Genomic DNA, 13806 nt, shown 5'->3' on the forward strand with positions numbered 1-13806 from the left:
AGTTGTGCCCATTCAGCCAAAAGACTGCTATTTTCTCCCCTTTTTGTTAAAAGTGAGAAGCTCTGTTGCTCCGCTCTTCCTGTTGATCACACACACAATTCCCATGAAGCACTTTCTCCACCTCTATACAATGCTTAGAGGAAAGAGGCAGTGGTTAAGACTTCTATATAGAAATAAGTTTACTTTCTTAAAACAGAAGCTTCTCAGTCCTACTATTTAACTGCTACTTTATGGACTGTTCCTGACATAATGAGATGGTAGATGAAAATGACTGATGTATTCCAGCAGTAACCTGTATACCTTTTGTTAAGTGGATTCATAACCAATACCACATTTTATGGCAAAATCACTAGCAACATATTTGATCATCTACATCCCCAGTTCATTGTTGTTATAACATTTTAATGTTTTAAAAGGTACCCGTATTCTACATTTATTTTGAGATCCAGATGTTGTACTGGTACTGTGAACCGATGTGCATTTTGGTTTGTATATTTTATTCCTGGCCACTGTCATGGATGTTGAGAGTGAAGGGAAGCCCACCAGATGATTATATTCTGATTTTGAACTGTTATGTGTTTTATCTTCATCATGTTAGTGACATGATCCCTGGGAGACTAGTATGTTTTTTTGCTGCAGGTTTGAGCAGCTCTTCCGATATGACCCATTATATTACCAGAATGCATTGGTTTTGGCGTCTCTTGGCTGTGTGGTTTTCAAAAACCTGCAAAGGCAATGTTCAGCGCAGGCTCATTTTCATTGAATACATTGTTATGTTCCTAAGAATTTGCAGTTGGCTAGCCACACGTGTTTGCTTCCATAACTCAGAAATAAAAGCTGTAGCACCCACTTGACTCATATTTCAAATACAGTATTATAATAATAGGCTGGCTAGCTAAATTGGACACAGATGACTTCACATTTTCTATCATCTGAAAGAGCTAAAGCACCTCGCACGCACGCACAAACACACACAAATATATATACATTAATAATGTTCCATTACAAAGCATAAGTTGAAAAACTATAAACAAAGAAGCTCTGGATTCTGGCTACTTTATCTCCACAAGGTTTACAATTCTAGTGGCTATCAATAGCTTAAATTAAGTTTAATTACAATGGTGGGTTATCCAGTAGGCGGCTCTAGGGCCCCAAATTATAATAAATATTTTTATTATTATAATTATGTTATTACACTTTATTTAATAAAGAGTGTCAGCTTATCCTGTAGCACAATTACAAGAGGAGAGAATGCAAAAAGTAACAATGTTAAAATTAACAGTATACAAAATTAACTATTACATGAAAACCCTTAAAACATACTGGAACAGACGAGGACCCTGCTATTGTGAGGTTTCAATCATATACATGCATATTGTTTTTGTATAATTGTTCTTGTATTATGTCTGTTAAGAAAACTGAAATAAATTCTAGGTGATGTCTAATAATAATAATAATAAAAAAAACACAATAATATACTATCTTAATTAACAAAAGCTCAAGCTTCAGAGATGGTGTTTTATTAAGCAGTTTATTCTATATTGCTCCATGTGATTTACACAGGTTTACATAGGATACTGTACATAGAGAATAAAGAAAATCAAAGCTCTGGATTAGTACATGCATTTCTGGAAGGATGGATTAAGCTTCTTCTTCTTCAAAGCCTCATACATGCTACTGCCAAGGTATTAAATAGATATTATACCTTATTATATAGCAAAAGGATAACTAGGATTGTGCTTTTATATCTTTGTGTAAGAAACATGAAAGAATAGTTTTTATGCATACACACACACACACACACATATATATATATATATACACATATTATATATATATATATATATATATATATATATATATATATATATGTTAAAGATAAATAAATACATAAAAGTACACCTGTATCAAGCACATGTATCAAGTGATTAATCTCTTGGATTCCCAACACCAAAACCCTGACCATGGTCCTGAAATAGACATAAGGCATATACATAGCAAGAAGGCTACATTGTTAGAAATATATGATGTAAAGGTTTGAAATTCACATCTCTAATTTCTGCTGTTTTTTAAGGTATACGCTTTACCGAGACCGTTTTATTAAATTAGATGGCTGCTTTTTTTTGGGGGGTGGGGGTCTATTAGTGAAAATGAATTATATTTTTGTAAGCTGGGTCATGGTGGTGTTCTGCTTAAATCACAAAATATGCCATGAGAAAACTGTATGACTGCTTCGTAAACTGAATATTATAGGAAGTCATGCGGGGTAATATCCATGACACGTTAAAATAAGTATGGGAACTTAAAACTAGACATCTGGGGATTTATTGAAATTGTTTATAACACTATATTCCATTTACCAAAAAGCTTCAGTTTCCAAGTTCAACATTTGGGCCAAGCGCAAGTTTAGCTCCTGTTGCACAAAGCTCCGAATTTGAAATGTTGATAAATGAAGTATCTCTTTAGCTACTAAATGAACTATCTCTATTGTTATCCTTTGTCAGCAACATTCATTTTAATGGAAAGTGAGTTTACAGGGTTACATGATTGAACTACTCAGCCAAGTCAGTGTTGGCAAATGAGGGGCTAAATTATTGATGTTACACACTAATGAATTCTGATGAGAAATAAAATACAGACATTATGTTTCAAGTGGTCCATAATTATTTTTGTACTTTAAAAGCAATTCTGTTCTTTTTTCCCCAAAATCAGTTTGGTACAGTAAAATAAAAACATAACTATTGATTATAACTAAAACTACTGAAATGAGTAAAATTGCTCTTTGAATTTGCTATGTAGTTAAAAAGTACCATTTACCCAAACATTTTGTAAGAATAAAATCATAATGGAGAAGCAGCTTCATTTTGTTACGATGGGACCTGCTCCCTGCCTGTGCAGGAATGTTAAGCACAGTTCACTTCGATTTCTAAGATTTCTGTAATTAACATGTAATCAAACCGGTTATACTGTTATACAGTATCACTAAGCAATTAGCTAAGTATTAGCCAGAAAATCCAGAGAATCCACAGGGCTCACAGATCAGATTTAGACATCCATATCTCAAGGACTTGTAATTATTAATAGAAAAAAAAAAACATTCCAGTTAAAAATATCTTCAATAAAACATGCCTATTAAAAATATCTTCAATAAAACATGCCTGTTACATGGAGTCCTACATCTCTAGAGTTACGTAAAGCAAAGCGAACTGTTGTACACTGGCACCCAAATATAAGAGAAGAAGGTTGTAGCAGATATAGTAAGACCTCTTTCATTCATAGTTGGCGAACTATGGATGGTGAAAGAACTGGTGGCATAAGTATTGAATGTGTTATATAGCTTGGAAAACACAGCCACGGAGATATCTGTTGATTATAATTAAACTGTAAATTAACATACTGGGAGAAGGTTTTTTGTTCAATAAATCACAGGAGCCAGGGTGTCATTACATATATACTACAGTATATATATATATATATAATATAGCTGTTTAGTTCCGTACAGTTTTTTATAAAGAGTGTCATGTGTCAGTTAAAATCATGTGCTCATTATGAAGTTCAATAAAAAAGAAATAAGAGGTGATGGCCAAACAGTTATTAGGCAATACATAGTGCATGTTATTATGGTTATTTACCTAAATATGCTTAATTCCCTGTTTTGTTCACCAAAAATGATATCTGTTGATCCATGCAATCAGACTGCTTATTACTCACAGTCCCTACATGTAGAAATAATGAAATGAAACACTCAATAAATAGTGCTCAATATATTAGCTATATGTTTTGTGAAGGAATCTCAACTGGTGCATATAGGTTTGAGAGGTTTAGTTAAAAATGTCAGAGCTGTATGTAAATTATAGTTGTCTAAGTGGGCTGCCTTTCAGGCTACTACTCCCCACAAGATATATTGCACTATGGAACTATGAGATCCCAATACGGCCCACTACATTACAACACTGATGTCTGTTTTATTAGGTTGCATTCAGCCCCTCTTCCTATGCATCTGATGTAAAGAATGAAATGTATACACCTGCATCGTGATGTTAAACATTTCTTTGGTCCTTTGAGCTTTGAGCTTTGTTTAAACGTGCATCCCGGTGTATGATAAAGGTCAAATATCATGTGTATAGAGGTGTGTGTAGTTTAAATCCTACTTGTGAGAGCTTTGTATTGAAAACTGTGTTTAAAATGGTGTGCATACATTTAAAAGAGATTCAAGAAACACACATGTTCAACACAGACTGGGCAGACTGGATGGGCCGAATGGTTCTTATCTGCCTTCACGTTCTATGTTTCTAGGAAAATAGCAGTTGCCTTCAAGGCAACCATAATAGAACAAAAAATTAAGAGTACATTAAAAGTAAGAGTACATTAAAAGTAAGAGTACATTAAAAGTAAGAGTACATTAAGTGTACGTAAAAAATATGTGGAATCACCACATCAAAGCTAAAGCATCCAATCAAGTAGCCATTGTACCAACAACAAATTCATCAAACTGGCTTGTGCGATGTTCAACCTCCTTTTTACTGTTTTGGAAAGTATAATATACATGTTATTGTATAATTTATGGTCTCTCTTGAATACCGTGCTTTGACTGTGGTGTCTATTATAAGAGATATGACCGCATTAATACGACTGGCCCAACATTATAAGTTATCATTCATAGGATGTTACGATGTCTCTCATACGACAGGAGTAGGATTGAGAACCACCAGTAAATTTACTGTCAGTCAATGAAAATCAGCTAAAAGGGGACACGTCAGTAAATATTTTCAATTATATTCGCTTAAATCCTTTTCTAAATCTGGCCACCATTAAAAGAACTATAATGTCAATGATATTTTAATATATTGAACTGGAATATTGAATAGAATGGCAAATACATTGATCACAAGTCATTGTGACTGGAATTTACATAAAAGCCCTATCAGCACTCATAAAACACATCAGGTAAGCAACCCCCCGGAGTATTCACTGGAGAAGTGGGCATCAGTCAGGGTGGATTGTGGTGCCGTAGCACTGTATGGTTAATCTAACTTTTCCTGCAGTGAGTTTTCTAGAAACAGGCATAGTTGACTGACTGACAATCTCAACAGGGCCTCTTTTCCTCCTAAATGTGAAGTCATTATGTCTATTTCTAAAAAAAAATAGCCCATGATTCCCCCATGGAAAATGTTTTGGAGAATGTGCCAAATATCATTATGTCCAGAATCTAACTTGTGTTTTTAGGATTTCCTAGTATTTCAAGGTTTGTATCCTCAATCTGAAAGTTGGCTGTGCTTAAAGGGAAACTTCTACTATATTTTATCATAATATAATGTTACGATAGCAGGATATTGTTTATTTTATGTTTTCTAGCTCTGCTGTCTAGTACACAAACATCCTGTTTCCTTATCATACCGCGGTGGTAAAGAATAGAATAGTCTCAGTCACAAAGAAACACTCACCATGTTAGAATAAATAAATAAATAAAAATCTAGCACTGACCTGGAAGTCAAAAGTGCTTCCTGGTCTGTTGCTGTCAGTTAAGGTTCTGCTTCAGTTCAAACTGGTGCAGAGCCAACCAATAGTTGGCTATTGATCAGATCACTCTTGACCAATAGGGATAATCTCCCCATTATGATCACGTGATTTCCCTCCCCCTCTCTCTAGAGTAGCTGTCACTGATGGAAGGGGGATGGGTCATCAAGGTAAAAAAAAAAAAATAACCACACATGCAAATTATAAATAAAAAAAATAAACATTTTATTTTTTTTATTCATAATTATTGCTAACTGATCACTTATCAGTGACACTTTAGGTCACCAATTATTGATTGTTCTCACTGATCAATATCAGTGGCCTAAACGTGTCACTTACAACTGATGTGATAGCGATTACATTTTATAAATTATATTTATTTTTTAACCTAATAAAATGCTATGTAATCACTGATTAATTACCCTTTAGGTCACTGATAATTGATCGGTCTCACCAATCAATACCCAGTGTTGTAATCTGATCATCACCCCTATCGCTAACACTGTATACTAACTGTAACCAAACCTTAATATCTAACTGTACCTAACACTTTCACGATCCACTAACCCCCCCTGCTAACCTCTAACTTAACCGCTAGGTATATTCACTAAATTGTTAGGTTAGTTTTTTGTGTTCTAATTGGTTCCGAGACACTAAAAAACACATTTGATAAGGTAGCCCCAAACCCACGAAAGGAGAGACACCCAAAACAACAACATTTTAAACAAAGTTTTAAACAAAATGCCCCAAAACCCAGGGAAGGAAAGGCACAAAAAACATTTTAGAAAATGGACCCAAAAACTCAGGGAAGGAACTTCAGCAAAAACCATGCCAAGGGAATCCTGATTAATCCTGAAGAAAAAAAACGTAATCTCCTGTGTTCCTTTTTTTTTTTTAAATGTTTGGTTGTGGCCGTCCACTGTATAAAAAAAGTGTAAACATCTTTTCTCTTGATTTGGGAGTCTACTGTGACCATGTAATGCTCACATATCACATATACCTTATATGTACATATACATATACCCTATATATACATATACCCTATACTTTTATAGAGATAATTCTTTCATCCAAGTAACTGAAATGAATCAGATTAAATATATATACCATCTTTACATCCTGGGTGTAAAAAGAAAGGAACTGACAAAAATAATGCAGTGCCAAAGAATAGTATAAGTTAGGCATAGGGTTTAGTATTAAGCAAGAGGAAAAATGACAGAAGAAGAAGAAATAAACTATATATGACATCCTAGGTGACCATCCATATATAACACAAGCAATGCCATACTCAGACAACAGGTAATTACAAGAATACATATTTCTATCTGAAGGAAAATAGTGCTTTCATAAAGCATAAGGGTAAAGACTGAGTTGTTTATTTCTGTTCTCAGGATCAGACCTGGGAATTTATCTTTGTAATTACCTGATGTCTATTTTATATTTTATGTATAGGGTGCACCTTGATTCCTGTCCTTCCTGTCAATCACACAGCCATTTTTATGGCTTTTTATAGTCTTTATGCAGAGGTGTCAGAGTCTTTGGAAAGGCAAATAGCAGCAGAATGGATGGGAAGTGAACTTTCCTAACGTCGCTGAATGTCAACGATCAATGTGTATTTTTGTCTGAATGTAAACCCTGTGCCTAATCATGCACTACAAACACTTGATATTTTATTTGTAACCAAGGTATTTTTGTTGATTTAGTGAGGCAGACATATTAAGACACCATTTCTATTGTTGGACACACATTGGTGTAACCAAAAGGTAGCTACATTTTGACCCACATGACCCCTAGCCACCATGTAAAGTTTTGGGATTGTTGGAATTTGTTAGATTATTCTTTGTCTTGAATATCTAAACGTTTCCAGTGACCAAACAGCAATCAAGACCGCAGCTTCAAAGTCTTCTTAAGCAGGTTTATTCAATAACAAAGTAATATACATACAGTACTGGTTGATGGAAGAAACGGTGGTCACAGGTACTGTAGGCTCAGTATTCTTGGTGAGATGAAGGTGAAAGGGACCTTGCCTTTGGTGGCATAGATATTTATACCCTTTTACATATAGTTAGTGTACAAGTTCTTTACTATATTTAGGCACTGTATGGATTTAGGAACTCGTAACGAAGCAGTTATAGGATACAGAAATATACCAGAGGATCCTGTAAATAGCTACATTATATTATATTATATTATAAAAATTATTTCTTACAGAATTATAATTCAGTACACTGAATATTTAACAGTTGCCCACACCTGGTATTAATGCTTAATAAGTAGTCTTAATGCTACTTCTACATTTTGTTAGCAAGATGGTTTTACCTCTACAGTGTACAAACCAATGTTCTAACAAATTGTATATTTTTTGCTGTGCATATTTGCAGGGTTGAGAAGCCCCTCCTGTCACACACGTGACTCTTTAATGGTGTCCGGAGAAGGATTTAAGTTGCTGGAATCTCATTTGGGTTACAATGCAGTGCAGTCCCACTGATTCTGCTCCTTGGCAAGCGATATATGAAAAATTACCGTATTTGCTCGATTATAAGACGACCCTGATTATAAGACGACCCCCCAATCTGAATATTAATTTAGGAAAAAAAAGAAAATGTCTGATTATAAGACGACCCTATAGGAAAAAAGTTTTACTAGTAAATAATAATTCATGTCTATTTTTTTTTGTTTTTAATTTCCTTTTATTTACCAACCTGCCCCCAGTTATGCTCATCTGCTGCAAGTTATGCACATCTGCCCCCAGGCATGCCTTATACCCTCCTATATGCCACTCTGCCCCATGTTATGCCTTTTAACCCCCTATATGCCACTCTGGCATATAGGGGGTTAAAAGGCATATCATGGGACAGAGTGGCATATAGGGGGACACTTACATACTGAGACACTTACACTTACCTACACACCCAGACACTTACCTACACACCCAGACACTTACCTACCCACCGAGACACTTACACTTACCTACCCACCCAGACACTTACCTACCCACTGAGACACTTCCCACCCAGACACTTACCTACCCACCGAGACACTTACCTACCTACCCAGACACTAATATACTCAGGCACTTCACTCACCGTGATGCCTCAGCAGGCGCTTGCTGCAGCTCCCACAGGATTTCAGCATGACGCTGTGTGACCCCGCTAGGCCCCGCCTCCTCCCGGAAATTGAAGAGGTCTACCGGATCTGCTTTAGGACGGCACAGTGCCGCCGGGTCCCGGTCCTGCAGCAATCTCCACAACTGGCTCTGCTTCCCCGCAGTGGGCGGGCTATCCCAGGAGCAGGAAGGTACGCACGTATGCAACCAGCTGAGGTTACCGCACAGGAGGATCCAGGTCCCCTGCAGCGATGCGGGGGATCTGGATCTTAGTCTAATAGTCAGACCTCATTTGAGGTCTGATTAGAAGACGACCCCGATTACAAGACGAGGGGTATTTTTCAGAGCATTTGCTCTGAAAAAAACCTCGTCTTATAATCGAGCAAATACGGTAGATAGGACTCGCCAAACATGGGGTATTTTGACATAGTAGCGGGCTAAGCAATATATGCCTGTATAGTGTGACAAAATCCCCAACATGAATATCTTGGATGGATGTGTTTGAATGGTATTCGCTGGGTATGCACTGGATTCTTGCTTTGTTTCGCACACATATTGGTCATTATTACTAATATTATGTGTTAGGTGTTGTGATTTACTCCTATTTTTCTTTAACCAGGAATTCCCTTCTCTCTCTTTATCTTGTTGTACCGGGTCTCCCTACACATCACAATGTACTGCATCAACCCCCCCCTCCATACCGGCTTATCACAATATACCTCCCAGTCCCATACTGGCCTCACTCTGCACATCAGTGTATTGCCCCCAATATGCTCATCTCTCCCTATAAATCACAATATACCACCCCTTACCCAACTATCTGATGGAAGTCACTCTGGGTATGGATATGGATTTCTAGATTGCAGAATAAGGGTTAGCTATTAGGTCCTTATCATGTTAGGTCCACTTAATTACACGCATCATTCTAAAAGTGAAGCTATATAATATATCAGGATAAATGTGTATTTTCGGTGCATGAAAACCCCCAAAACATTTACCTATGTCTTTCAGAGTTTGCAAATGTTTATTTAGGGGCACTAGAAAAAGATAAATACAATATGATCCAAACTTCAATGTCTTTTGTTCTTTGATGTACAAACAGGGATCGGAATGGTTCAGTAAATATGCATGGTGCATCCGCTAACATAGTGAATTCACCCTTCATGCAATCCCAGTTTATTAAATAGGTTAAAAATTTATAAAACCCTGATGGGATATGGTTTTAGTGCTTCATCACACTACCCATCATTTGCTTTTCAATCTAGATCAGAATGATGTTTCCCACTTCCTTGCAATCACCTACCTGCACAGCTAATATTTTCTGAGCGTTCTCTCGAGAGGCTGCCTGGAACTTGGCCAGACCCGCCTGACTATAGAGGCCTCGTTGTTTGAAAAACTCCACCAAAGCCCTGTGCATCCTGCTCTGCAGCACCGAGATCTAAAAAAAAAAAGAGGAGGGGGAGAAAAAAAAAAGAAGAAAAAAAATATATAAGTCAGACCAGGAAAGGAAATTAATGGCAGTGTTCAAGAAGAATGATGGAGGGAAATATAGAACGCAGTCAATAGCCCATTCTGCACTATACAGACCTGACAGGAATTTTACAGTCTCTTGATTTTCCAGCCCACTCATGTGCATTCATCAGAAACCAGTCACATCTGGCTGCCAGGATGGGGGGTTAATTTTCTCTAAATGCCTCAGCAGTTTTGTTCTAGCTGAAGCAAACTCTGTGACTGCAAAGCTGATGAGTAAAATATTTCTACTTCACCCAGTTTAACTCAAAACCGATAGCCGCAGGACATATTGAACCTTTTTTTGTTTCGCCTTTTTTAAAAGGAAATTCTCGGAGGCTTTCAGGAATAGCACATCAGGTCAGGGCAAGGTTTCAAAGGCAAGGTTAGGACATTGATGGACACTGTTTTTTCCCTCTTCTCCTTGTAAGGCTTATGATAGCTAGGCAATGTGGGCTCTGGAGCATGACAAAACTAAAGAGAATTAACTCAGCCATCAGCCGCTAAGGGAGAACAATAACAGGATGGAAAACTCCAGATATAACTCCCTATTCATTTATTTTGCTATGAACATGTGACAGGAAAAACACCCAACTAGGATGTGGCGACTAGGAAAGATGACTTTGAAAAGTGACCCACAATGTTCTACAGATTATGGAGACCACCTCGTAGTGGAAATCATGCTGGACTTTGAATGTGTGATAGTTCAAAGAATAAAATACACTGAAAAGGATGAAATAGCTTCCATATTACGGCAGATTTCAATACATGTCTCCTAGCATTACCTGGCTGTTTTAGGGATATTTCCCAAATGACTAGGTCAACCCCAAGACTATAAACATAAATTATTCATGTGTTCAAAGCCTTGGCTTACCAGCTACACAGGTGATTTCTGTATATTAAGCCAATGCTTGGAACACATGAATAACTTGCACTTGGAAGTGCAGTTTATTTGCATTAGGTAAAAATAAAAAAATTATTTCAACAGGAGTTTTCCCGTTATACATAAATCTATAATATGTTAGTGGGGACATTTTCCAGGGGGCTCCTCCTGACGCCAGCTATGTAACTATAGATGGCATTCGCACAATTGTGTTGTACTTCATTGTTGCAGGTGAGTTAAGCAGTGCTATCGGCATAGCAGCCTGTGAATCAGGCTTCAACGTTATGAAGGAGAGGGACTATCCAACAAAGCAAACACCATCCTTTACTCCAGGTAGTAGGTTGCAACATTTTAGTGAAAAAATAGGTACATTCCTATGAGAAACATCGAGAAAATATAGTGACAACATAACTGATCAGTGGGAAGAATGTCAGCACTTTTATGCAGTATAGTGTACATTAAAAACCAACTGCATAGGCAAAACAGAAACTGGTGCAAAGGTAAACACAGCTGTGCAGGTTGAAACCGTGTGCCCACGACACAGAAACATTTTGAAAGTGACTAGCTATGTGAAACCAACGTGTCCACCTTGCTCCTCAACTTGCAAGCATGTAGTTGCTCTTATATATCATTGTGTGGCAGTGTTTGCATGTTTGCAGGCTGCACTTAAAACATTTCTTTTGAAACATGTGTACACATTTCAAACTTTAGCTGCTCCTTCTATATAAATACCAATAACAACTTTTTATATTTAACAAAACAAGATATTTGTAAAGAAACCATGCAATGCTCCTGCATATTTCTCAGCGATTACTACTTTTCACCTTTTCACCTTTGCTCTCTATGAAAAATTTAACAAATATATGCAAGCAGTAAAAACAACACATTTAAACTTAGAGACTTTAAGTGAAAAATTAAAAAATTGCAAATGTTGAAACTAAACAGGATGCTTGATTGATAGGGCATAGCTTTGCAAAAAAAAAGTATTGGGACACACCTCTTAATTATTAATAATTTCAATCAGACCCATTGCCACAGGTGTATAGAAATCAAGCGCCTAGCCCTGCAGTCTGCGTTTACAAACATTTGTGAAAAGAATGGGTCGTTCTGAAGAGCTCAGTGAATTACAGGGTGGTACTGCGATAGGATGCCATCTTTGCAATAAGTCAGTTTGTGAAATTTCATCCCTGATAATTATTCCATAGTCAACTATAAGTGGTATTATTGGAAAGTGGAAGAGTTTAGAAACAGCTGCAACTCATCCACGAGGGTGAAGACTCCCTAAAGTCACAGAGCGGGGTCACTGAGTGCTGAGGCATGTGGTGTGTAACAGTCACCAAGGCTCTGCTGATTCCATAGCTGAAGAGCTCTGAACAAAAACTGTGCGGAAGGAGCTTCATGGAATGGGTTTCCATGCAAGCCTCCCATCACCAAGTACAAAGCCAAGCGTCGGATCAAGTGGTGTAAAGCATGCCGCCTCTGGACTCTGGAGCAGCAGAAACCTGTTCTGTGGAGTGACGAATCACGCTTCTCTGTTTGGCAGTCTGATAAGTGAGTCTGGGTTTGGCAGATGCCAGGAGAACGTTACCTGCCTGACTACATTGTGCCAACCGTAAAGTTTGGTGGGGGAGAGATAGCAGTAAGGGGCTGTTTTTTAGTGTTTGGGCCCCTTACTTCAAGTGAAGAGAAATCTTCGCTTCAGCGTACCAAGAAATGTTGGACAAATCCTATGCTATGCCCCAGCATGGCTGTGCCCCAGTGCACAAAGCAAGGTCCATTAAAATATGGTTGGATGAGTATGGTGTGGCAAAAATTCCCACAGAATTGTGGAAAGTCTTCCCAGAAGACTGGCAGCTGTTGTAGCTGCAAAGGGGGACCAACTACGTATTAATGTCTTTATATTTAGAATGCAATGCCATAATGTATATATATACACACACACACACACATATACATTGTATTTATAGATAGTATTTTGTTAAAATCCCTGTTTCTTAGCTTTTTATAATTGTTGGCCCTAGTATTATATTTTAATTAAGACAAACAAATTTAATGAATAATTCCTTTCCTCCCTGTACATCAAGAATAAACACACAATTAAAAAATAACATACTACGCAATGATGTTAAGCACCAGAATCCCGACAAACCACATTTGAACAAGCATTTAATATTTGCTGTAACATAATTAAGCACTCGGAGCACAGTGTTGCTTTATACTTAAGAGTCTAATTTTGTATTAGTTACCATACGCAAAATAACAAGTAATGCCCTGTCATCACCATGCACTGCCTTTACAACAGCTAATATGCAAATAAATGCATTCAGAGAAACCATGGTGCTGTTACAGCACAATCTCAATGGTCTGGAACTCTCCTGACCAATCAGAAAGTAGAGCTCCTCAAGCCTGATAGTCAATTAAGGCTGTATGTTTGTCAAGGAACTTGCAGAGCCCATAATATTAACAGTTCACTACACATCCATAAACTGTACTTTTCTCCCATTTCTCTTAGTACCATTTCTCTTAGTCCACACATGTGTTTATATACATACATATACACACACAATATACACACACTATATATGTTTTTTGTTTATTGTCCCACATATCTGTCTTACTGCCCCATTTTTAATGGAGGTTATAGGCCAGTTGTGAATATTCTATAATCTACCTGAACAGAAGCCTCCATTAGCTTTACAGCTCCCTAGTTCAATTATTGCTCCCCTGTGGCCACCTTGAGAAGGGCAAGGACTAGGTTTGATGTTTATGTGGCTATCCAAGACCCAGTTTT

At 37.3% G+C, this 13806-nt stretch overlaps 1 protein-coding gene across 1 annotated transcript in view; it reads right to left on the bottom strand.

Moving 5' to 3' along the window:
• Positions 1–13806, bottom strand: part of CCDC178 (coiled-coil domain containing 178) — a 105451-nt gene that overhangs the window by 2429 nt on the left and 89216 nt on the right. Inside the window, exon 18 of the mRNA XM_053467459.1 lies at positions 9927–10061. Coding sequence (XP_053323434.1) covers positions 9927–10061 — 135 coding nt within the window. The remainder of the gene's footprint in view (positions 1–9926; positions 10062–13806) is intronic.

The sequence above is a fragment of the Spea bombifrons genome, chromosome 5 (assembly GCF_027358695.1).
Source record: "Spea bombifrons isolate aSpeBom1 chromosome 5, aSpeBom1.2.pri, whole genome shotgun sequence".
NCBI classification, from domain to species: domain Eukaryota; kingdom Metazoa; phylum Chordata; class Amphibia; order Anura; family Pelobatidae; genus Spea; species Spea bombifrons.